Below are 26395 nucleotides of genomic sequence, written 5' to 3'. Positions count from 1 at the left end.
TGAGTGCGCTGGCCCCCATAGTGGTTGAGCATGTATTAGGCACCATTCATATACGATGCTTGTTTGGAGGAAGAACATAGGGGTCAAGGTGGCCACACCTTATTTAGGAGGGGCATAGATGGGGAGGTGACACTTAGATGTCATCTGTGAACTCCTTGAGGGAGTGGTGCTATTCATCTCCATGCCCCAGGATTTAGCTCATGGCCTGACACAGAATAAGCACTCAATCTATGGTTGATGAGTCAGCAAAGAAATGAATAATACATGAATCTATGTTTCTTATGGGGGAACATATTATATCCCTACCGTCTACGAGACTGGAGTTCTTGAGACAGGGATGAATGGTACTCAGTACCATTTATAAATGGATACAGTCAGTAGGTACTCAGTAAATGGATACTGAATGACCAAATGGATGAATGAATGTGTCATCCTGGGGCATCAACCAAGGCAGACCTAAACATTACACCCACACAGTGACTTACACATAGTAGGTGGTTTGTAACCGTACCAGGAATTTGATCCTTTTTTTTATCTTCTTTTCTGGCCGCAGCCCACGGCATGTGGGATATTAGTTCTCTGACCAGGGATCAAACCTGTGCCCCCTGCAGTGGAAGCGGGGAGTCTTAACCGCTGGACTGCCAGGGAAGTCCCAGGAAATCTTAAATGACATGTTGATCGGTGGCTCTGCCTTTAAGGGAAGGATGCTTTTCAGCCCCCTCCTCCCTGCCCTCAGTAGAGATATTCTGATTTAAATCTCTCCTGGAAAGATGCTCTTGAGAAAGATGGTTAATGGCTGAGGGAAAGAAGCCTAACGTCAAACACATTGGCAACTTTATCTACTTCTGATTTCTTGCTCCGTCTCCCCCAGAACAGCAGTAGACTTCTCAGTGGAATACTCACAAAAGTGGAGACTTGATTTCCCAGTCTGTGCTGATGTTGGCAGTGCCGTGCTTGATCAGGGCCCTGATTCCCACCCCAGGCACAAAGGCTAGTGAAGTATTTGGAAGTGAAAAGGCATTGATTTTTATGCTGTAAAACAGGAAACAGAGGAGTTAGTGCAACTCAGCCAGCACATCTCTAAGTAAGGCAAAATCGGAAATGCAGTGGTAGAACTCCCAAGATGGGCAATTGTGAATTCCTATAGAGCAGGGGTCCCCAACCCCCGGGCCACGGACCGGTACCGGTACACAGCCTGTTAGGAACCGGGCCGCACAGCGGGAGGTGAGTGGCGGGCAGGCGAGCGAGCCCTTCATCTGCCGCTCCGCATCGCTCCCCAGGAAACGGGTCCCTTGTGCCAAAAAGGTTTCGGACTGCTGCTATAGAGGAAGGACCCTTAGGTATGCAGTGCAGCCTCAGGGCACTGCCTTCTAATTCCTCTCACACCCTTGGCAGGAAGCCCCTTGTATCTAGCTGAGGGGAGAAATGAGCAAGTTTAGGAACAGATTTGCAAACAATCAATTGACTTCTTTAGTTTCTTTAAAGACAAAACACTGCCATCATTATTTTTCCCTTCAGCTGTCCCAGTGTTTCTCAATGAGGGAAACATTAACATTTTGTTTGTTTGTTTGTTTGTTTTTGTGGTACGCAGGCCTCTCACTGTTGTGGCCTCTCCCGTTGAGGAGCGCAGGCTCCGGATGCGCAGGCTCAGCGGCCATGGCTCACGGGCCCAGCCGCTCCGCGGCATGTGGGATCCTCCCGGGCCGGGTCACGAACCCGTGTCCCCTGCATCGGCAGGCGGACTCAACCACTGTGCCACCAGGGAAGCCTAACATTAACATTTTGGATGGGACAACTATTTTTTTGTAGAGGACTGTTGTACAAATTGCAGGATATTTGGCATATGTACCAACTAAATGCCAATCGCGTCCCTCCCCCCACCCCTAAATCATCAGGACGATAAACAGCATGCCTTCCTCCCAAATGTCCTCTATGTGGACAGTATCTTCCCTAGTTGAGAAATTTATTTTAGAGCATTAACTCCCCCTAGGATTCTCTGAGCTGTCACACAGGTAACTAGAGGCAGTAGGTGGCATGCAACATACATAGGTAGATGGTCACGTGCATTATGTTATTAGTATGACCATCTATTGAGCAATTACTACCTGCTAGACACTGGAGTAAGCACTTCACGTGTGTTACCTCATTTTAACCCTCACCATAATCCTATGAGGCTGCTGCTGATTTTGCAATCTGCAATTCAGAGATGAGAAGATTAGAAACTTGGCTGAAGTCATAGATAAGTGGTAGAACCAGACCTGGAAGCCTCCTCAATCTGTCTTCAGGCTTCTTAACCGGGAGGCTATGGCGCTTCGTGCATCGTGCAAAGGGCACTGGGCTCGGAGCCACGTTTTGTGCTAGCTGTACAACCTTGGGCAAGGCACTTAACCTCCTTCAGTCAGTCACTGAAAAGAAGTGTGACTCATGGGAAGGTTGAGAAGACAAAATGAAGCCATCTGTGTGTAACTGTTGCACGGGAGAAGGCACTGTTATGAACTAAGATTAGGGAAAATTTTAAAATGTGACAGCCAATAAGAAACTATTATTTGTTATTTCCTCTTTTCTGCATCCTTTCCTACCTATTCTCTGTCAAATATCCTGAGGATCACTGTGAAAAGAGGATGGTAGAGATTAATGTATCTTGCAAATATTTTCATTTTGATACGTATAGGTGTAACTCATTCTTTGTAATTGCTGCAGAGTAATCTAAGCTATGGATTAAAAAAAATCATTGCTTTGTGGGTAGACATCTAGGTTGTTTCCAGTATTTCTGCATTGTAAACAGTGCCACAGTGAACATCCCCATATATGCTGTTTGTGTAGATGTTTCTCTAGAGAGAGTGCTAAGAAGTGGAATTGTTGGGTCAAAAAGCATGCCTAAAAAAATCCTTAAAAATCACCTCCTAAAATAGCACTGTCTAGGGGCTTCCCCGGTGGTGCAGTGGTTGAGGGTCTGCCTGCCGATGCAGGGGACACGGGTTCGTGCCCTGGTCCGGGATGATCCCACATGCCGCGGAGTGGCTGGGCCCGTGAGCCATGGCCGCTGAGCCTGCGCGTCTGGAGCCTGTGCTCCGCACTGGGAGAGGCCACAACAGTGAGAGGCCCGTGTACTGCAAAAAAAAACAAAAAACAAAAAAAACCCCACTGTCTAATAGAAATATAATGTGAGCCGTATATGTAATTTAACATTATCTAGACACATTAAAAATGGGAAATATTATAATTTGAACATGTAATCAATATAAAAATTGTTAATGAGATATTTTATTTTCCTTTTTCAAAAATAAACAAAATACAGTATGTGTTTTATATTCATGATGTACCTCAATCTAGATATTGCATTTTCAACAGAAATTCTTGACCTGTATTTAGAGCTGATAAAATTTTCAATTGAAAGAGTAAACTTACGTACTCAAATTGTTCCAGACTTAAAAGTTCTTCAGTAACTGAATCATGTGAGTTTTTAAATTAAAACTGAAATTAAAAAAATTAAAAATCCAGTACTCAGTTGCACTAATCATACCTCAAGTGCTCAATAGTGACATGAGGCTAGCAGCTCCTGTTTGAACAGCACAGGTCTGAAATTATTGTACCAGTTTATCTGCTCCCACTAGCAATGCATGGGAATACCTGTTTCTCCTCATCTTTACCTTCACTTTATATTACAGGAATCACCCTGGTTTTTCTGCTGTGGCATTATCATCAGTGTAATTAAATCATTAGATTTGTAAATATATATTTAATGTTCATCTCTCTCACTGGACACTAAAGGCGTATCTGTGTCATTCACTACACTATACCCTATGCCTAGAACAATGCCTTAGTACACAGTAGGTGCTCAACAAATTCTTGTTGAATGGCTGACTGTATTATAATTAGAGCATCTGTCATATTAGACCATGAGGCAAATGAAGCCAGAGGCCAGAGTTAAGGATAGGGGAACAGAAAAATACAAGACAGTTGTATTCTGATGAAACTGTGGGGCTTCAGTAGGATTCTTCAACTGTTTTTTTGGGGCGGGGGGCATAGTTGCTTTACAATGTAGTGTTAGTTTCTGTCGTACAACGAAGTGAATCAGCTATATGTATACATATACCCCCACCCCGCTTGAACCTCCCTCCCACTACCCACCTCATTTCATCCATCTAGGTCTCCGCAGAGCACCGAGCTGAGCTCCCTGCGCTATACTGCAGGTTCCCACTGGCGATCTGTTTTACACGTGGCAGTGCACATATATCAACCCCAATCTCCCAAGTCATCCTCCCCACTGTGTCCACACACCCATTCCCTATGTCTGTGTCTCTATTCCTGCCCTGAAAATAGGTTCTTCTGTACAATTTCTCTTCAGAGCTTCTTATTTGTGAGACAAAAATGAACCCCTATTTCATCTAAGTCACACCAGTTTTGTTATATTCGGCTGAACATTTTTCCTGGTTCGTACCATCACCCCTACATACCCCAGGGAGCTGAAAGATCTCTGCTTTAACCTATTTCTATTCTTGTTCCAAAACACCTGATGTTTGTCAAAGATGTTTATCAGTTACACCTCAAAGGAAACTCTACAGTCGTCCGCCCTGAATCAGTTCCAGCCTAAGTGCAAGAGCAGTGTCTGTGCCAAGGAAACGTAGAAGCGCCCAAAGGTTGCCTTTGCCTCGTCACCGTGCTAAGATCTCTGCCCAAAGAGGGGACTCGTACTTTGCTAGGCACAACGAGTGCCGGGCGCAAGGGACGGTGCATGCAGCACTGTTGCTGGAAATCTCTGCCCTTTTCCCCAGTTTCTGATGCTGCACTGGCCTCTTACCCCTTAAACATCTCCCACTTTCCTCCCACGGGGAGAAGGTGTCTTTAGAGCATGAGCTCTCCCTTCTCCATTCCTTGATCAACGAATACAGTTTCTGCTCTGCTTTGCCGAACCTTGTCTCGTTCATCCGGCGTGAGAAGGACCCAGTTGGGGTCCACCCAATCTGAGAGGGTGGGTAACAATATAAATATAATCTCAAAACCCTTGGCTTGGGTGAGACAAGGATCTGGATCAATGTGGCAATTCCATTGTTCTTACACTGATGGTCTATGCTGTCACTAAGTATATCAGCTAATCCGTTTTCAGCAGCTTCAGTTTTATGAAGTATCTTCACATTTGTTACATCATCTGCTTTTTATTGTTTACTGATTCTGACAGTTGATTTTATTGCTGTAACATGGTAGAAAAGATTATAGCTGCCACCAGAATTCTTCTTAGGAAGAGAAGTTTATTGGTGGGGAAATTACTTGGAAAAGTATTTAGGATGATCCTTTGGTACCCAGGAGTGGGTGGAACTGCTATGCATGAGCCCAGGGGAAGAAACTGACAGTTGCTCCAGAGAAGGAGAGGAGGTCTAGATAGCAAGAGGGCAGAAAGCATGTGCCTTGTAATCCACTCCTATGACCTCTGAAGTCTTGACTAAACTTTACAAAATAAGATGTAGTGAGAGTAGATTTGTTTGTGAGACTGATATTGAACTCTGCATCTAAGTTTATGGGGGTAGGGGTAGCAATGGAATGAACAAGAATTTCATTTAGAATTCTGGGGGCAAGGTGCCCACAGCCGACATCTGCATCGAATTATAACTCTCATTTTAGGAATGAGGAGAGAGCACTGAGTCTCTGAGCAGATGCGCCAGGTACACACAACGAGTGTGCAGCAGAGATGTGACTTGGACCCACGTGTTCTGACCCAAACACCACATGCCGGCTCCATGACCCCTTTTTCTTGGGTGATTTATCTGATAAGCCTTTCACCAAAGGTTGGTTAACTTCTACTCCATCCTGGTGTTACACCAGGACTCATGGTGGCGTATCCACAACCCTGAGATTTTAAAGATTAATTTCACTGCTAAAAAGGTTCTTCTCTTTTACTTACTTTATAAGCTTGTAGTTCATATAATCAATTTTCAGAAATTTAGGAGATTCAGAACCTTTTAAATCTGGAATTTTTCTTTCCTTGACCATTTGCTCAATCATCTCCACCCCAGCTTGAATGCCTGTGAAGCAACCAAAGAAAATGTTTATTGATAACAAAGATGATGATGGCATAATATCATTAAACACACAAGTTAAATTTATTAAGTAAGCCATGCTCTTAGATACTGAGAAAACAGGATTCTAACAAGGTGGTTATTATTGTCCCTACTTTGCAGAAGAAGACACTGGTCCTCAGAGAGGCTAGTAAAATTGTCCAAGAACCCAGAGCTAACAGCATGGGAGAATGTTAACACAGGACAGTGTTATAGGAAAAGTACAAAGTATCATCGTTATCCAATTTCACAGATGAAGAAACTGAGCCTCAAAGAGGTTAATTCTTGCCTAAGTCACACAGCTAAGATCTGGGGGAGCCAGTAGTCAAATCTGGGCGATTTGGCTCCAGAATCTATGCCTGACGGCCGGTTCCAGACAGTTATTATACATTGTCCTTTTTCCCTCCTAGATTCTTTAAATTCAGGAATTTTGGACTGGAGGTCCATGGACTGTTGGGAACACTTGAAGCCCCTGAAATTCTAATGAAAGATTGTGAGTGGGTCATGTGTATGTGTATCTATCTCATTTTTTAGGGGAAAATTTTCCAGGGTTCACATTTTTTTTTTTTTTTGCGGTACGCGGGCCTCTCACTTGTGGCCTCTCCCGTTGCGGAGCACAGGCTCCGGACGCGCAGGCTCAGCGGCCATGGCTCACGGGCCTGGCCGCTCCGTGGCATGTGGGATCCTCCCGGACCGGGGCACGAACCCGTGTCCCCTGCATCGGCAGGCAGACTCTCTACCACTGCGCCACCAGGGAAGCCCCAGGGTTCACATTTTAATCAGATTCTCAAAGGATCCCAGCACTCCAAAAAGGTTAGCAACCACTGCTTTTGTTTAATCCTGGAATAAACCCATCTTAATATAATAGCACCACAGAACACATTTCTCTGAGCTCGTGGAGAAACAGAGCCCTCTTCCACATTAAAGAGCTTGAGAAAAGTAACTTAGTAATGAAGAATGATCTTTTCATTTTTACCTTCTCAAGGAGGAAGTTTTGCTTATATCCCTTCCTTTACAGCTTAAGCTCACTTCCACTTATCCTATCCTTTTTGGAGATTAAGAAGAGCAGATTTTATCCTCTATAATACTGTGAATAATACTGTAATATGGAGAAGTAAAGACAGAATGTAAAGGATGGAACGATGGAACCGAAGGCACCATCAGACAGCCTAGGTTTGAATCCCAACCCTCACTTACTAGCTGTGTGACTCCGCAAGTTACAAAATCTCTCTGTCCTTCACTTTCCTCATCTGTAACGTGGGGACATTAGCAACTGTGGAGGTGTCTGTTCACATATGTGAAAATAACAGTAGGTAATATTTATTGGGCATTTGCTATTGTGAGATTCTGTTCCAAGTACTTTATATGCTCTAAGATGTTCATTGTGTATGCATGTGCGGGGGAGAGAGAGAGGGAAAATATGAATCTGTGATGATGTTTGGATATGCCTATTGTTAAGGTGATTATTTTTTAGACAACACCTTTCCCCCAGCCATCTTAGTAGCTCTGGATCACCCCACTGTAGAGCTTGTCTCAGTCATGAGACAGACCAATCTGAGCTTCTGGATTTGGGTCACAGACTACACCTGGGAGGTGAGTACAGCCTGGCTTCTGAAAGCATCCAACTCACCATAGTCCAGAGCTCTCTGAGTAGCCCTCGCCTTGATTCCAGGGTAAATGGTCTGAGCGGATGAGATGTAGAGATTCCACAGGAGGAAACATCCCCAGAGGACTTGGACCATCTTTGTACACATCTGCAATTAGTCAACATTTATAGTCCCTTTATTATTCTTAACTTTTTCATTGGCCAATTCCATCTAGCATTTCTAGGCTTTCTCACTTTCACTGCTTACTTCCAGAACTTGCTCCATCCATCCATCCATCCATCCAGTAATCATTTATTGAACACACTGGAACGTATTCTAGGTGCTGAGGGTGTAGAGATGACCTATGTGTGGCCCCTGACCTTTGCTTCCCACAGAATAGTGGGTGAATCAGACATACACACACAGGTGATTGTAACACAGTAAGATATAATGCAATGCAATACAAGAGTCTTACAAAAAATATAGCAATTTGGATATGCCTTGGGAAGGATAATGGGGGTGGGATGGGGGAATTCTTGAGTTTTAGAACAAATGAGTCAGTAGTTTGGAAAGGTGGCCTCAGTGGATGTGAGGCAACCACTTATCTGCTTAAAGATCCTTGATGACTCTCCTTGGCCCACAGGACAGACAGGTCTAAGCTCTTAGCATGGCAATCAAGGCCGCTCACAACTGGCTCCAAACTTCTTCCAAGCTCATAGCTCTCCTCCTGTCTAAGTGGTAGTGTTCTGAGCTGACCACACTGAGCTATTTGCTATTCTTCAATTTGTCAGTTCTCTCATGATTGAGGGCTTTTTCGATAACCCTCCCAATGTAAACACACATGCACATACATCTCTTTCTCTGTCTCTCTGCCTCTGGGTCACATACCCACATCTGTCTGGTGAATGCATCCTCCAGGGCCAGCTCCAATGTTCCCTCTGTGAAAGCTCCCCTCACCAGGTCAATCTGACACACGATGGACTTGGAGGCAGCCCCACCTCTTCCACCACTATCCCTCCAGCCACTACACCAGCCAGTATCATTTCATGTGGATGTTTACAACTGCCTCCTTACTGGTCTCTCAGGTTCCCTTGCCCCCTTCTGGCTGTTCTCCACACCAGAGTGGGCCTTGGAAAATGAAAGTCAGACCTCATCATCCCACCCCCTTTCCCGTTAAAACCCTCCAGTGGTTCCCCATCTTACTCAGCATAAAAGCCAAAGCCCTTCCACCAACTGCAAGGCCCTGCCCTGCCCACACCTCTACCTCCTCGATGACCTTCCTTAGCACACACACCTGGCTCACCTGGCCCCAGCCTCACTGGCTGACTTGATCTTTCCTATCACTCTAAGCAGCCTGTACCCCAGGTCTCTGCACTTATTGTGCCCTCTGCCTGACAGAGTCACCCTCCAGATAACCACATGGCTGGGCCTTTCACTTTCTTCAGGCATCTTGAGTGTTGTCTCAGTGAAGCCTTTCCTAACCACTCTATACGAAACACCCTCCCCCATGACCTCGATATTCCCCATGCTTCCCTTGCTTTACTTTTCTCCAAAGCACTTGTCATCACCTAGTATAGTCTACAGATCTTATTTATTTTCTGTCTCTCCTACTGGAATTTTTAGGCTTCATGGTGAAGGACTTCAGCACCTTGAACAGCGACTGGCACACAGTAGGCAATGGGTAAATATTTTTTTTTAATATCTTTATGTTAGTATAATTTACTAACATAAATTACTTAATTACTATAAGATGTAGTATATACTACATCTTTTATGTAGTATAATTAATGGGTAAATATTGATTGATTGATTGAATGAATGAATGAATGTCTCTTCCTTGAAACCATGAAGTGGGCCAGGTATGCCTTCTGAGGTTCCACAGTACTCAGTGCAGTCCTTGATCTTAATATGTACCATCCTGCAATGTGATTGTCTTTACTTGTCTATCTTACTTCTATAACTCTAGAGTCTAGTACAATGCCTGGCACATAGTAGACACATGGAAAAACTTAATAAACATCTTCTCCAAGGAGAAAGGCCACATCTTGTTCACTGTTATATTCCTAGAGCTTGACACAGAGTAAGTGTTCAATGTATACTTATTGAATGAATGGACTTGATGAATTAATGTCACTCCATTTTCTTGATGAATGAAGCAGAGGTACCAACAGCAACAGTGACATAGGTTTCTTTTAATGAGACTCACAGCTGAGTGAGTAATACATTTACAGGCCTTGTTTCTAGTTCTGGGAGTTTACAAGCTGGGTGAGCTATCCTTACTGCATTCACACAGATACCCATGGAGTTAACACACAAACATGAAACAAGTCAGGGAAGCATTTGTGGGTGTGGTCAGGGAAGAGGAAGCTGTAGGAGCTGTGCATTCAGACAGAGCAAGGCGTCAGGCCAGCTGGGCAGGGAAGGATGCATAGAGGGGCTGGGACGCAGGAGGTTACAAAGGTCATTGTAAGAGGGGTGTGTGTGTGAGAGACACACACACAGAGAGAGAGAGAGAGAGAGAGAGAGAGAGAGAGTGAGCGTCTGTGCTTGGCCAAGATAAGCAAGAAGTTTGATAAAGGGGTTTGTGTGTGCTCTCGGGTAAGGCCAGAGAGGTAGGAAAGGGATAATGCAGACGAAGGGGTGTTCCAGAGAATTTATTTGAAAGGAGCAGAGCAGTCTGGTCAAGGGAGGGAGTGTCCGAGTAGGGCTATTGCTAGCCTATCTTGCGCTTTTGTGTGAAATGAGAAAAGGTGCCCTCTGGAGATATACCAGCCTCTGGCACAAAGTGGGGCCAGAAGAAAGTGTTCTAGGAAAATCCCACACTAGTGCATCCAGCCTGGTGGGGAGAGAAAAGGAGGCTCCACCCATCCCTTGTGTCGGCATTTTGTCTAGCGCACAAGCTGCCCCACTCGTACAGTGGGCTTGTGCTCAGACTGGTGAATGCTCATGAGGGCATTTTGCTAGACGGCCATGAGGTTGAGAGTTAGGGTCTTGACGTGTCTGTTCTGTAGTTCATGAATCCATCTTCAGGTGTGAGAACAGGCTGGCTCAGTCAACCTGTTTACATTTCTCACTTGATCTCGCAGGAGCCTCCTCCGTATAATCCCGCCCCCTGCCCATCCCTGTCCAGACAAGTTCCCAAACTCACCCCATGTTTCCTGACTAATATCCATGCTTATGCTGTTCCCTTTTACTCAGGCCTGCAGAAACCCTGTGCATCCTTAAGGTCCATTGTAACCATAGCCTTCTTTCTGAAGCCATTTCTGACTTCCCTAAGCTAATCTCATTTCCTTCTGAACCCTCAGTCAAAATATATATTTATTCACACGTCTATGTTTATTTTTTACTTATTGTCAGTCTCCCCTACCAGAATGTAAGTGCCATGAGGGCAAAGGACTCATCAGGTTTGGAGGTTTTAGAGCCTGGCTTGCTTGGTGTCTTGGACACAGTGAGTGATTGATAAGTCCTGGTAGAAGGAATCAATGAATCATAAGTAAAGGATAGCCCTCATTTCACTCTACATTACATTATGGTTCTTTGCAGAGGTGGTTAACAGAGCACTTATGCACTAGCGGAGCACATTTACCCATCAGAACAGATGTTGGCCACAGTTCTGGAGCAGGATCGGAGAGGTTAGGTACCGGATCGTGGGCAGCACAGAGGAAGTCTTGGAGGGGTGGCCAGTGTGGCTGGCCTGCGCTGGGGGCTGGGGTGGGGGACTCTGAGTAGTGACTACTTACTATTAGATACTGAGGTCTTTCAATCTTTTAAAACTGCTATGGCCTTATGCATTCAGTGTGATGTCTCAGCTCTATGGAGTTGGTTTGGGTAATAAAGGACAGTCTACAGGAAGAAGCTGGGCAGCCTCAGGGTGAAGACAACACTGAGGAATGAGAGTGAGAGCTGAGGGGAAGGAATTCCAGTAGGAGAGGAGGGTCTCTGATCAAGCAACGAGTAATCTGAGGGCTGGAGGAAATGTGAGGAGTGGGATAAACAAGCGTGAAGTCCTCCACATTCTGGGAGGCAGGGTGAGATCAACAACACCTTATACTCAGAACGGATGCAGAAGTTAGGTCCAGTTGGCATCTGTTCTAGGCCTTCCTTGATCCTTTAGTTGTCCTGGGAGTGGTCCAGGGTCCTTGAGAGGGGGATAGGTAGAGATGGATGGCATTGTGGGAGTGAGAGGAACACTCCTGGGGCTTAGATTAGTGGCTATTTACCAACTGGTATAGAAGTATTTCCACGTTTTAACAAATGGTGAGCCATACTGATGTGTAGTCATGCTAATATCACTGTAGGCAAAGAATTGTAAATGGATGTGTCCTGCCTTGGCAGGCATAAGAGAGAAATTCTTTATTGAAGTATAGTTGATTTACCATATTGTGTTAGTTTCAGGTGTACAGCAAAGCAATTCAGTTTATATATATATATATATATATATATATATATATATATATATATATATATATGATTATTTTCCATTATAGGTTATCACAAGAGGGGGATTTTTTAAAAGAGGAAAATATTTTCAGAGTAGTGGAAAGCAATGGGAAAGAATGTTAGACCAAAAAGTCTATATTCGTTAGACTGTATGCAAAGTAAGGTAGAAATTATGTCTCTGCCTGGCATATATCAATAAATATTTGCTAACTGACCAACCGACTGGCTTACAAGATTCTGGTGAACTAAGGAAGGTTCTAGAAAATGTTGAAAGAAATGAGAAAACCAAACCATCATATAAATAGCTCTCCATTTCTACAGTGAAAAAGCACAATAAACCAAAGCAGAGGTATTACTTGTGAATGGAAGAACAATTAAAATAATATGTTTGTATTTCTTCACCATTCACAAAACTCACGACAATACTATCATCCTCCCCCCATTTTAGACATGTGGACACAGAAGCTTAGAGAGTCCAAATGACCTGTCCAAGATCACATAATAAGTCAGACTCTTGGGAATCAAACCTGTTCTTTTGGCTCTTAATTCTAGTGTTTATGGTTTTCTTTCATTTAATGACTTGATAGTGCTAGATTTTTCATTTTAATCTGGGAATTTTAAATGGGAGTTGCTTGATGCCATCTTATATGTGGAAAAATTCATTAAGCATCTGGAAAATTTCAAGCATCAAAGTGCAAATCCCTTTGTATTTTCTTGGGTACAAATGGAGTTTTAAATTCCCTTCCAGCAGCGAAAAACCTGTTTTCACTTCTTGGTTAAAGGAAGTTTCTGAAGTGGTCTGCTTTGATGGAGATCCAGGAACTCAAAACTGCACATAGAAAACACATATTTTTCCTCTAGAAATTTTATGAGTGAATAAAATTACTGGGCTCTAAAGGGACCGATTGAATGTAACTTTCAGTTTAATTGTTTGGGTAGGATGATAATTTATGGGCAGGGGAGGAATAGAAACTTGTCAAGCCAGGAGATGACTCCTAAAAGGTTAGGTAATTTGGCGGACAAGTAAGGGCAGGGTAAGTTGCCTGTTAAAAGAAGGAATCCAAGATGATTTAAAAACCTGCAAGCAAGTTACCTATTTCGTTGCTTCTGAGGAATTGCTTCTTTCCAATATTCGAAACCTGAGAAGTCACTGCATTGCCATATCAATGTTCAGACAGAATAACACTTGTAAATTACTTGAGCCATTTTGATGACCGGAAATAAGAACACTCAAGTACAACTCAGAAAATTGCTGAGACAGATCAACTTACCATTACCACTCATGAAGGAGAGCTTTGACAGACTCTGGAAAAATTAAGAAGGACTGATGAATGAATGAAACGTAGCCTTTAAAATAGAGGCAAAGTTTGAGAAATTAAATTCAATTGGTTTAAAGAAGCCTAGTCTACAAGAATATTCCAACCTAACAGTTAAGACAAATAATAGCATTGGTAAAATGTCTATATCAACAGGTATGGAATATGGGCAGAACTGGAGAATATTTCAAGGGATTCAGCACACACATCTGATGTTATACCAAGATCTCTAATGACAAGGGCCTTGAAAATTTACACCAAGTCTTCCCTCACCCCCCAAACTCTATACTTAACACAAACAAGTTAAACAATTCAGGCAGATGGGAAGGTCCTTTGCTTGGCAGGATCTAGGTCACTGATATGGTTTAAGACCTGGTCCCAAAGCACAGAGATCACAGCGGTTCCTTCATCTGAACCACACCAGTTGAGAGACAAGTGTGAATTTTCTGTGCTGGGTGCCCCACTGGAATGGAGGCAAAAATAAGTCCAGACTACTGAGCAACACTTTTAACACTGCTGAAGGATGCAAAACTAAACATGTAGTCCAAACCAACTCTTGTTTCTTTCTTAGAGCTGTTAGTCTTCAGTGTGAGTGACATAAAAAAGAAATAAAACAGAAAAACCTAGGCAGACAAAAATAATTCAGGATACGTGACAGGGGCCTGTTCAAGGTGTCCTACCAGATCTGGGTCATCTCCAGCAACAAGGTAATTTCCGTTGGGAGACTGTGCACTGGCAGAGACCTGAAGTTTGTTCATGGTTCTTACCTCAAGCAGAGGAAGTATCCAAAGCCGGGGAGCACCTTTGATTCCCTCTGCCTTTGAAGTCGATGCGCTTTCCACTTGAGGCTTGAACTCAGCTGCTGCAAAGACAAGGTAATTAAGTCTAAATCATCTAGGGGTGGATTTTTTTTAAAAAGCCTCTTTCAAAATGTGACACATAATTGCTTCACTTCAATTACCCAATGACTTGAATGAACACTTCAGTCGCTACCTAGATGAGAAAACAATGCCACCTATGCAATAATTATCTCTCTAACACACACACACACACACACACACACACACACACACAGACACACACACACACACAGACACAGACACACACACACACTTGTGAAATTTTTATGGCTACTTCACCAGAATGCTTAAGCTAAGAATTCCAATGCATTGAAAAAGGTGTTAAATTGTATTGAATTGGAAAAGGAAGAACTTTCCTTTCTGGGATAGGAAGCCAGTTTCCCTCGGTCAGGGTGCCTGCAGTTGGTGGTGCCACTACTGCCCAAAATACCTTTTGGATTTTTGGTGGAGCAGATTCATTCTGAAAGCATGAGGCTTGATAGCCACGCCGACCTAGTTACCATCTTTATCTTTCAGGGTAGGACCAGAGATGGCATTTCTAAGTGTCTGCTCCTTTTCAGGTTATTAACGACTTCCTCTCCCGGAATTCCTTTGAAAGCAGTTTAGGTGGGTTCATTAACTCTTATGGAACTTGATGTCTTTAGTCTCTAAATGCCATCCCCACTCCCATCCCCCATGTTTTAGTCATTGAACTTCAGATGGCCAGGGATCTGATTACATGAAGTATCTAAGGTCTTAAATTTACAATTTAAGATAGGGTGATCAACTTCCTGGTTTTCCCAGGATGTAGGATTTTCGGTACTAAAACCAGGAGAGTTCAGGGAACCTAGGTAGAACAACAGGTATGTTTGCTTGGCATTGTCCATACTTCAGACAGCTTTTCAGGTTTCTCATCTAGTGTACCTCCAGTTATATATACCTGTTTAACCTCAGTTTTCTTAAGGGTAAAGTGGGGATAAAATTAGTATCTACCTTGATAGGTGCTGGTGGAAAAAAGATACAGATAACTGTCTTAGTCTGTTTGGGCTGCTATCAAACTATCACAGGCCAGTCTAAGCTAAGCTAAATGTATAAGCTAAGACGACATAGCTTATATATAACAGATTTATTGCTCACTGTTCTGGAAGCTGGGAAGTCCAAGATCAAGGAGCCAGCATGGTCACATCTTGGTTGGGACCCTCGTCCTGATTCATAGCCAGGTCCACTGGCTGTGTCCTCACATAGTGGAAGGAGCTAGGGGTCTCTCTGGGGCCTCTTTTACAAGGCATTAATCCCCCAAACCCCACCTATTAATACCATCACCTTTGGGGTTAAGATTTCAGCATATGAATTTTGAAGGGACACAAACATTCAGACCATAACAATAACCTAGGAGAATGTGCTTTTAAACTGTAAAGTGCTATAAAATCTTTATTCATTAGTATGTGGCCATATCAATGGTGATAGGAGCCTGAAGACACTCTCCTCATAGAATCATTTATTGTCAGTCATCTCAGTCATCATAGATTAATTCATTCATTAAATCCACAAATACTGGGCACCTACTAAGTACAAGTTCCTCTTCAGTAAAAAAGACAGAATTCATATCCACATGGAGTTTATCTTCTAGCAGATGGAGATATAAAATAAACAAACAACAAGACAAACCAAAAGGTGTAGATTGTCACGTGCTATGAAGGAAATAAGGGAATGTAGTTGATGGGGTGGTCTTGTAATTGGCAGGGTGATGTAACTGGGGGAGAGGTGCTTCTTCTGTTAGGATGGGCCAGGAAGGCTTCTCTGAAGAGGCATATCTGAGCTGAGATCTGAGCATTAGAAGCCAGGCAGGCAAAGCCCTGAAGGGAATAGGGTGGAGGGAACAGCAAAGGTGGGCCAGTGTGTCTGGAATGTAGCAAGAGCAGAAATAACGATATTAGACATCTACATGGCTGCATCAGGTGGGTAGTTGGAGTTCCCGGGAGAGGTCAGCTGGAAATATGAATTTCCAAGTCATCATGCTAGAGGTGGAATTAAAGCCACAGAAGTGGTGAGATCATCTGAGGCAGTTTCCCGTGGTGCTTGTGCTATAGGAGGGGTGCGGGATAATTTCAGGTGATACACAGATAAACACTTGATGTTGTATTGTGATTTTTTTTAATGTATTAGAAAAAAAACACCCCAGAACCAGACATGGAAGAAGATGAATGACATGACACAGCACATGGAAAAAAATTCATAAAGTACCTCTAAATATTTCTGTCTTTTCCTCTGAGTCTTTCCTGAGCGGCAGCATCACCTTCTCCCCTCTTCTCTCCCTCTTCTCTCTCTCTGTCTCTGTCTCATCTCTCCTCCCCAGAGCATTTTCTTACCTCTACCTTCCTCCCCTGCTCCCCTACTTCTCTCCCACCCCCTTTTCTTTTCTCGGTCAGAAATAGCTCTTGCCCAGCCTCCTGTTTCCATCTCATACTCATTAACCAGCTGCATAAGAATCTGCTCGACTTAAAAGGACGCTGAAAATTGTAAAATAACAGTATCTTTTTCTGATGTAAATATTAATTTTTCTTTTTGGCACAAAAGGCCTGAAAGTCCAACCACATCTTGGTGAAAACCCATCATTGGTGTGTAACTTAGGACTTTCGGCACAGGATTTCAGGAGAAATCTTGGGAAGGGTGGCCTGGATGAAGGAGAGGGGAGAGGATTTAAAATGGTGGGAGAACCCCATCCTGCAGTCCTTGAGAGCTCTGGCCTCACATGGACCTGCCCTGCCCACCCCAACTCTGGGATCTTGGGCAATTTACTTCTTTCCTTTGAGTTTCAGAGAATCTTCTGTAAAAGTGGGGATCACATTTACTTTGAAGAGTCATTATAAAAATTAAACTAAGTGAACTAGCACATATTAAATTTTTCCTACAGTGTCAATAAATTAGATGCATTATTACTTGTATTTCCCCATTACTATTTTCAATTAATAATTTAAAAGATATTTTAAACAACTTTTATTTTAAAGAAATGTACAAAGTTTAATTTTCATGATATTTACTTTTTACATTTACCCTCTATTTGGAAATTAACAAAAGTTTTCCCTTTATATAGCTTTTCCTTTCAAACAAATTTACATTCACTTTAAGATTTGGGTTGACTTATGGGGAAAAATAAATAATTAGTACAGCTCATGTGGGACACGGGATAATTTTGGGAAAAGGTGCTCAGATAATTGAAGTTTAAGAAACAAAGATAGAAGAAGAGATTACAGCTGGTCTGTTTTATCTTATTTGAAAGGGGTCTTAGAAATCAACTCAAGCCTTACTTTCTGTTCAAGGAATTGTTTTCAGGTAAATTTGGCAAATTTGTCATTAAAAACAACAAAAGCTGGGCTTCCCTGGTGGCGCAGTGGTTGAGAGTCCGCCTGCCGATGCAGGGGACACGGGTTCGTGCCCCGGTCCGGGAAGATCCCACATGCCACGGAGCGGCTGGGCCCGTGAGCCATGGCTGCCGAGCCTGCGCGTCCGGAGCCTGTGCTCCACAACGGGAGAGGCCGCAACAGTGAGAGGCCCGCGTACAGCAAAAAAAAAAAAAAAAAAAGCCAGCAGCACTATATCCAGTTGCGTTATTTATTTTAGTTTTAGTTTTTCAGATTTAATTAAAGATTTGCTGGGAACTCCTACTTATCCAGCCTACTCACGATGATAATCTAGAATGCAAGCTTAATTATTTCACTTATTAACGGCTGACAGTACATCAGTCTCTGCAGATCAAGGGGGTAACTTTAATTAATACTCCAAAAGAAAAATTATAATCAACTAGCTAGAATCTTCATTAAAGAAAGATACAGGAACGGAGCATCCTAGTTCTTGGTTTCTAGAATGTCTGGGCTATTCCTGTATAGAAAGAAGCTATTTGAATATAAGACTTTTTCTGAGCTTGGAAACAAATTGTTATTCTTTGTGGGAGACAAAAGTGCGAGGGAACAGGGATTCTGTGTATACGAGGGGATGAGCCAGATAAAGCAGTTTTAGGGCAAAAGATACTGTGAATTCCCATCCCTCACCATCCCCTAACATTTTGTGTTGATGAAATCTGGTTAAAAGGAAACCCTGAAGAGGGATATAAGAGGTAGAGAAAAATAAGAGCTAACATTTATTGAGTGTTTGTTACGCTCTGGGCATCATCTGTATTTGAACTCATTAAATCCCCACCAAGACTGTTCGAGGTAATAATATTATTTCCATTTTATAGATGAGGAAACCGAGAGGTTAAGTAATTTTGCCTAAGTTTAGGCATCACAGCTAGTTTGTGGAGCCAGGATTCAGGACCCAGGTGTTCCATTTCTGGGAGTCTAGGAACCACTATTGTTAAGATTACTTTTATGGTTAAGATTACTTTTATGGTTAAGTTACTTCTGGGAGGCTCTTAACCACTATGCTAAGCTGCCTGTTTTAGGAAGGTCACAAAAGGGCAACCCACAGTCTAGGGGATGTGGAAGGTGAGGAGAGAGAAGGATGCTGTTGCTAGGCAACACATCTGGTTTTCTGAGCTGCTAACTGAATCTGAGTAACATAGATATATGTGTTTGTTTGAAATTGCTAGATTATTACTGACCAGAGGAAACTGCCTGGAATTAGTGTAGCTCTTGAGAGAGAGCAGTGATTCTACAGTTCGCTCTGGAAGGGCTAGGGAGACATCAGGCAGAATCACCCTATTGCCTGGCAGCATTTCTCCCTCTCTTCCCAGCTCGGTCCCAGGCCATACGCCCCTGATGTCTGTGTGATGACGTTTCTGGGTGGGCACTGATGACTGACTCAGACCATGGCCTCTCCCACCAATCACACTCTGGAATGGTTTATGGCAGTGACTCCCTCCTGGTTTTGAAAAATAAACAACCCCACTTACCCACTGAACCTTCACTTATTGTTGGTTATTTAAAAGGGAGTTACTTTTTATTTTTTGCAGTTCAAAGTGAATTTAAATTCATGCTAAAATTTAAATGTACTTTCCTATAACTTTTATGAGACATGAGAAATCTTGTGGAACCAAGAGAGTGTGATACATCTCTGAAATGTCTGAGAATCACTGGTGTGAGCCCAATTCCACTAGACAAGGATTTCCCTACCTTGGCGCTATTGACATTTCGGTCGCATCGTTCTTTGACTTAGGGGGCTGTCCTGTGTATTGTAGGATGTTTAGCAGCATCCCTGGTCTATACCCTGATGTTAGCACCACTCCCTCTTACCCGAATGGTAACAAAAATGTCTCCAGACTATGCCAAGTGTCCCTTGATGGGCCTTCACTGAGAACCGAGAAAGTAAAGTATATTATTCTGTCTAGCTCTTGCAGTAGAAAATGTCACTCCTCCTAAGGATCAGATTCTAGTAGTCCTAATAACACTTTTGTTAATTACCCAATAAATATGTGAATAACATTCTCTTGGTAAAAGATTCAAACAATACTGAAGTTTACAGATCAAACGGTGAAGATCCTTCATGTCCCCCGCCCGCCTTGTCCCTATCTCCTGTGTGCGTCCACTTAGTTTGCTTTCCAAGGACATTTTTATTTCTTTCTTTCAATACATTCCAGACATCTTCATTTGGTCCATGGATAGAGTCTTAATCATTTCAACAACTACTGAAGATGTTTTTTTCTAACTTGTATGCCTCTCATTTCAACTCACAACATTTTTAAAAGCCCATTTCGATTTCTCACCAAGCACAGCTACCTCAGAAGTCTTTTCTAAGTGTTAGAAAAACCCAGAACAACCACGGCAAGAACACATGGCATAAACCAGTGGTTCCCAAAGTGTGGTTTCATAGTAGCATCATCTGGAAACCATTAGAAATGCAAATTCTCAAGCTCCTGTCCAGACTTGCTAAATTAGAAACTCTGGAGATGGGATTCAGCAATCCGTGTTTTAAAAAGCCCTCCAGGTAATTCTGAGACACCCTAAAGGGCAAGAACTATGGGTATGTAGATTAAAGCTCAAGATTCAAGAAAGTGGATTGGATTTGTAAGAAAACAGCGAAACTGAGGCCAACCTGACTTTCTCTGGTAGAGACAGAATGAGGATCTTACTCTTCCAAACAGATATATGAAGAACTCAGAGATAAGCATGGATATCTTTATGTCATTCTGAATCTTGCTTAACCAGCCCTCACATTGGAGCTGGGGGTCGAGTGTTGTTGAAGATGGATAAGACCTGCCTTTTCCCCTTGAGAAACTCGTAACCTAGGATTGGAGAAAGCCTGGTGCACAAATAATTGCACTATGATGGGATGGTTAACATTGAAAAGGATGTTCCAAGTGCTCTCAGAGCAAAAGGAAGGAGCAACACACTCTGCTTAAAAGAAGGGTAGGAAAGGTTTCCAGGTAGAAGGATAAGCTTGTGTAAAAGCACAGAGGCAAACTGACTTGGTGCAAGAGGATATAAAGGGGAGGAGGAGAGGCTTTTTGGAGTAGCGCAGTGTGAGTAGTCTTCAGGGATCATTGGGCAGATTGAAGAAAGAGGTTTCTAGCTAGATTATAAAGCGTTTTTGTCATGCACCGAAATTTGATTTAAATTCAGAAAACAAACAGAAACTCAACAATAAGAAAACAAACAGCCTAATTAAAAGTGGGCAGAAGATCTGAACAGATACCTCACCAGAGAAGATATATAGATGGCATATAAGCATATGAAAAGATGCTTGGCATTGCCATTAGAAATTGCAAATTAAAACAATGACATACAACTATACACCTCTTAGAATGGCTAAATTTTTTTAAAAAAAACTGACAATACAAACTGATGGTGAGGATACAAAGCAGTAGGAGCTCTCATTCATTGCTGATGGGAATGAAAAATGTTTTCCACTTTGGAAAAGTCTGGTACGTTCTTACAAAACTAAACCTAGTCTTACCATATGACATAGCAGTAGTATTCTTAGGTGTTTATCCTACTGATAGGAAAACTTAGGTCCACATAAAAACCTGCACAAACACAAATGTTTCTAGGAGCTTTATACACAATTGCCCCCAAATGGAAGCAACCTTCAATAGGTGAATGAATAAACTGTGGTACATCCATACAGTGGAATGCTATCCGGCATTAAAAAGAAATGAGCTATGGGGCTTCCCCGGTGGCGCAGTGGTTGAGAGTCCGCCTGCCGATGCAGGGGACACGGGTTCGTGCCCCGGTCCGGGAAGATCCCACATGCCACGGAGCGGCTGGGCCCGTGAGCCATGGCCACTGGGCCTGCATGTCTGGAGCCTGTGCTCCGCAACGGGAGAGACCACAGTGGTGAGAGGCCCGCGTACCGCAAAAAAAACCAAAAAAACAAAACAACAAAAAAAGAAATGAGCTATGAAGCCACAAAAAGACATGGATTAACTTTACATGCATATTGCTAAGTGAAAGAAGCGTGTCATGAAGCCATAAAATGCTACATACATAATTGATTCCAATTATATGATATTCTGGAAAAAGCAAAACTCAAGAGATGGTAAAGAGGTCAGTAATTTCCAGGGGTTGGTGGTAGTAGAGGAGGTTGAAGCACAAATGGTTTTTTAGGTTGCTGAAAGTATTCTGTCTGATATCGTAATGGTGAAACAAGACATTAAGCGTTTGTTGAAACCCATAGAACTTTACAGATCAAAGAGTAAACCTTAATATATGTAAAAAATGTATGTGTTAAAAAAATCACTTAGGAGATTGAGGGATCCAGGATGGTATGCAGAATGTGACAAAAGAACCTAAATGTAGTACAAATGTGCAAAACGACCTTGCTGAAGGGGGTGGGGGAATAAGGTACGGACCTACATAACTTCAGGAGTGAATGGAGTCTATAAGACTAAAGGCAACAGGAACTGTTGTTTAAGCACTGTACCCTAGTTAATAATGTCGTTTCCCACAGGGGTATGGGTTCACAATTCTGAAACCACTATACCTGTCCACTGGAATTGAACAATTAAGTAAATGGATGGTAGATGGTGGAGGCCAGAGGTTACAGATGAGCAAGGGAGGAGGCCAGAACTGATCCATGTGGTAATGGATTAGAGTCGAAGACATCAGAATGAACTCATGCTTAGCTTAATACAGACATAGACAGTTACGTATAGAAACAGTATACACCTGTATGTATCTCCTTGCTCTGTCAGCTGAGAAGGGCTAGAAGCAACACCAGCCCAATAGCAATGGACACACCTGGCCCCAGATCTTGGCTTCTAATACCATTTTCCAATAAAAAGGAACTAGGGTTCCTTGGGAAAATGGCTGATTCTGGGTTTGGCACAGGATATACACAAAATGATCCTGGAGCATCTTATAGTGCCAGGAAGAAAATGCTCAAAAACGGAACGAAACAAATGAAAAAAAATCCTCAATGATGTCAAATAGCCAACTGCAAGATCTCCCAATGGCCAAAGCTAGAACAATCTGGCAACAAAATAAATGGAGTAGTGTTGCACTATAAGCCAAAGTATAAAATAAATATAAGTCTAAATTGATATAAATAAATGACTGTATAAATAGAGAATAGACAAATCTGTGTAGAAATTAAAATGATTTATATAGATACTCAGCCCCTAAAGAGGGAGGGTATAACTCCTACTCTTTAAGTGTGGGCTCCACATTTTCATCCAAAGGGTACAATATAAAGAGGAGAAAAAGGAGTAACTTTACAGTGGAGATGCCAAGTGATCTGGGTTAACATCAAATGTGAGGAGTCATCCTGACAGCATGCACTATTGCTATGAGGGACACTATATAAAATACCTGACCAGTACTCCTCAAAACTGTCAAGGTCATAAAAAACAAGGAAAGTCTAAGAAACTGTCACAACCAAGAGGAGCCTAGGAGACATGACTACTAAATGTAATGTGACATCCTGGATGGGATCCTGGAACAGAGAGAGGACGTTAGGGAAAACCCGAGAAAATCTCAATAAAGTATGAATTTCAGTTAATAAAGATATCTATATTAATCCATTGATAGGGACAAATGTGTTATACTAATCTAAGATGTTAATAATAGGGAAAATTGGGTATGTGGTATATAAGTCTTCACAATAATTCTGTAAGTCTAAAACTGCTCTAAAATAAAACATTAAAAAACCCTACAATATAAAAAAAGAATGTATGTATGTGTATAACTCAGTCGCTTTGCTGTGCAGCAGAGACGGCACAACACTGTAAATCAATTATACTTCAATTAAAAAAAAGCCTGCAGAGAACCAATGAATGGATTCCCAAGGAAGAGTGACATCACCCCTTTGTAATATTCTATGAAATGGTCCATTTAAAAAAAAAGAGGGCTTCCCTGGTGGCGCAAAAAAGAAAAAAAAAATTTTTCTGAACTCTCTGAAAGTTGCAGTGCCTGTTGCTTGCAGACATTAAGGTGACATCCTGCAAAAGAGAAAAACAAATTCTCATGGAGGGAGACAGTTGAGAGAAGGGGTATATAACATTCTCATGGACGTTTGAGGTTTTTTTTTTTTTTTTTTTTTTGGCGGTACGCGGGCCTCTCACTGTTATGGCCTCTCCCGCTGCGGAGCACAGGCTCCGAACGCGCAGGCTCAGCGGCCATGGCTCACGGGCCCAGTCGCTCCGCGGCATGTGGGATCTTCCCGGACTGGGGCACGAACCCGTGTCCCCTGCATCGGCAGGCGGACTCTCAACCACTGCGCCACCAGGGAAGCCCACCTTTGAGGTTTTGAAAGACTGTCCTCCAGAGTACCTTAAATCTTGGCTGTGCCTTGGACATGCTCTGGTTCTCCAGGACCCTCCTTCACTCCTGCGGTTGGATTGCTTCCTCCATCCTAGTGGTTACACTCTATTGGGCAAAGGATTGAGATGACGATCCCAGGTGGATTAGTTTTCTATTGTTGTCCTAACAAATTTTCACAGGCTTAGTAGTTTAGAACAAAAACCAAAAGGTATTATCTCACTGAATCTTTACAGAATACTCGCCTGATAATATTAGTTTTTACTATTTCATTTTTACAGGTTTATGTAGTACTAAGAGGTAGACCGTGGTAGATGGTCTCTAAAGATGGACACCATATTAGCCTTGCACTACTTCCTCCAAGAACATTATTTCTGAGAGAAATAAACTTATATCTTGCTTAGGTCACTGTTATGTCAGATCTCTGTTCGAGTAGCTAAAGCTATATCCTGACACAGCCTCCAAATATAGCCATTTTCCAGGTTCTGTGATTTCTGTCTCTGAACCATCTTCCCTGCCCATCGCATTGTCTCCATTCCCACTGTCATGCCACCAGTTCCTTCTTCTCTCGGTTACCAAGAGAGCCTCCTAACTGGGCTGGTCTCTGGTCTAATGGTTTTCAAGGCAATTCTCCTCCTAGGGGATAGGGGATATTTGGCAAAGTCTGGAGACATCTCTGGTTCTCACAACCAAAGGTGTGGTTATACTGGCGTTTTGCTGATAGACATCGGGGATGGCGCTAAATATCCTACAAGGCACAGAACAGTTCTCCACAGCAAAGGCGTGTGAGGCCCAAACGTCAACAGTGCTGAGGTTGAGAAATCCTGACCTAATACATCTCCCGTATTCCACCAGTGATAGATTCACACTTCAGATCTGACCCATGCCCCTTGTGGTACACACCTGTCAGACTCACGGCCTCCTATCATCTTTTGTGCAGCCTTCCTACATTTGGGGAAATCCGACTATTATAAGTCACACTTCCTCAAGGGAAGAGTTCAGACCCAAAATTCCAGCCTCCTTTGCAGCCAGGTCTCAGTTTCTTCCCTCAATCAGATGCAGCCCATGAGCCTTTGATCTAGAAGTGAGCAAGGTAAGGAAACAGGCTCTTTTGGACGCTTGGCATTTTGTTGGTGTAAAAACATGTGGCATTTGAAGGTGGCCGCCATTCCTCAGCGGTTCCTGGCAGCAGTGACAGCAGCTTCCTCCAGGGTGGGGTAGGGCGGCAGCAGCAATCCCAGTCATAAGAGTTTCCTCATCAGGCCAGTTCTTCAGGGTGGTTCTGAGCGTCATTCCTGGAAGCTTAACTTGGAGTCACTTCCCCAGAATCCCCGAGCTATCCAGTATCCTTTTAATGTGTTTTTCTTCTACTTAGTCAGAGTCAGCCTCTATTGCTCAGAACTAAGAACCCCGATAGGTAAAGCCTCCCCGGCTTAAAACTCTTCAGTAGCTTCCCATACATTCTAGAATGTGTCCCATATCCTTTGCTTAGCTCGAGGCTCTTCTTTATCTGGGACATACCCACTCTGTCCATGTTGAGCCACCCTGGTCCTGTCACCCTTCCTCAATTCCATATTGCTTTGCCACTCAAGAACCCTCCTGGCACAGCAACCCTTCTCTATGTACCCCAGTCCCCAGAGCTGTTCTCATCTCTATCATAAACAAGATACTTTTTTACGCTCTAACACAAGAGGTGATTCACTTACCTGTAAGCTCTGCACGGGTAGGCACGTGTCTTCTCAGCACCTAGGACAATAGCTGGCACAAAGCGGGTGATCCATACATACTTATTTAATGAACGAAGGTCAGTGTGGAAAAGCACTGCCACCTATTGGGAGAAACTTTATTCAACTCTTTTATGATTTGGAAAATGGTTATCATACAAGGATGAAACTTGATGATACTTTGTTCCTCACCTAAGTCATCATCCTCACCATTATTGCCAGGCCCTCTGTGGTAGCCAGACTCCCAGATGGCCCCCAATGATCCCTCTCTCTTGGTACTCAGCCCTTTGTGTAGATTCTCCCACACTGAAGGCTTGGATTGTGATCAACAGAATGTGAGCGAAGTGATGGTGTGTGACTACTGAGATGAGATCATTAAAGACATTGTGGCTTCTGCCTTGGTCTCTCTGGGATCGCCGGCTTTGTGGGAAGTGAGGATGTCACTGGGACACCCAAGTGGCCCGATGGGAGGTCCATGCAGTGAAAAGCCGAGGCCTCCACCAACAGTCATGTGATTGAGATACTCCAGCCCTGACCCACACCTTGACTGTAATCTCATGAGAGACCACGACACAACCAGCCAAGCCCAGCCCAAACTCCTGCACTGTAGAATCTGTGAGACAATAAATGTTTGTTGTCTTAAGCTGTTAAGCTTTGGGGTGATTGTTATGCAGCGACAGATTACTAATATACTCTTCGACACAGATCACTGACTACAAGTTGTTTTAATTTTGCTGTAAGGGGA

General features: G+C 43.0%; 1 protein-coding gene and 1 long non-coding RNA gene across 5 annotated transcripts in view; both read right to left on the bottom strand.

Moving 5' to 3' along the window:
• BPIFC (BPI fold containing family C) overlaps nucleotides 1-14275 on the bottom strand; it is a 42266-nt gene extending 27991 nt beyond the window's left edge. The window contains exons 1-5 of one of the 4 annotated variants that reach the window (XM_019952181.3): nucleotides 14163-14248; nucleotides 13351-13384; nucleotides 7684-7807; nucleotides 5900-6020; nucleotides 904-1032 (exon numbers count right to left, since the gene is read on the bottom strand). In XM_019952181.3, the coding sequence (XP_019807740.1) occupies nucleotides 904-1032; nucleotides 5900-6020; nucleotides 7684-7807; nucleotides 13351-13353 (377 nt within the window). In that variant the 5' untranslated portion in view covers nucleotides 13354-13384; nucleotides 14163-14248. Of the gene's footprint in view, nucleotides 1-903; nucleotides 1033-5899; nucleotides 6021-7683; nucleotides 7808-11683; nucleotides 11784-13350; nucleotides 13385-14162 lie in introns of those variants that run through there. The other 3 variants (XM_019952182.3, XM_019952180.2, XM_019952183.1) reach the window with 3 other exon arrangements.
• Nucleotides 14276-16660: 2385 nt separating this feature from the next.
• On the bottom strand, nucleotides 16661-26203 carry LOC117314173 (uncharacterized). The gene is made up of 3 exons (XR_012324201.1): nucleotides 25633-26203; nucleotides 23939-24034; nucleotides 16661-23607 (listed from the first exon to the last, which is right to left on the bottom strand). It is a non-coding gene; the product is annotated as an uncharacterized lncRNA (long non-coding RNA).
• Between the last annotated feature and the right edge of the window lie 192 nt (nucleotides 26204-26395).

Source organism: Tursiops truncatus, chromosome 11 (assembly GCF_011762595.2).
Source record: "Tursiops truncatus isolate mTurTru1 chromosome 11, mTurTru1.mat.Y, whole genome shotgun sequence".
Taxonomy (NCBI): Eukaryota; Metazoa; Chordata; class Mammalia; order Artiodactyla; family Delphinidae; genus Tursiops; species Tursiops truncatus.
This window is presented reverse-complemented; position numbering and strand designations above follow the sequence as displayed.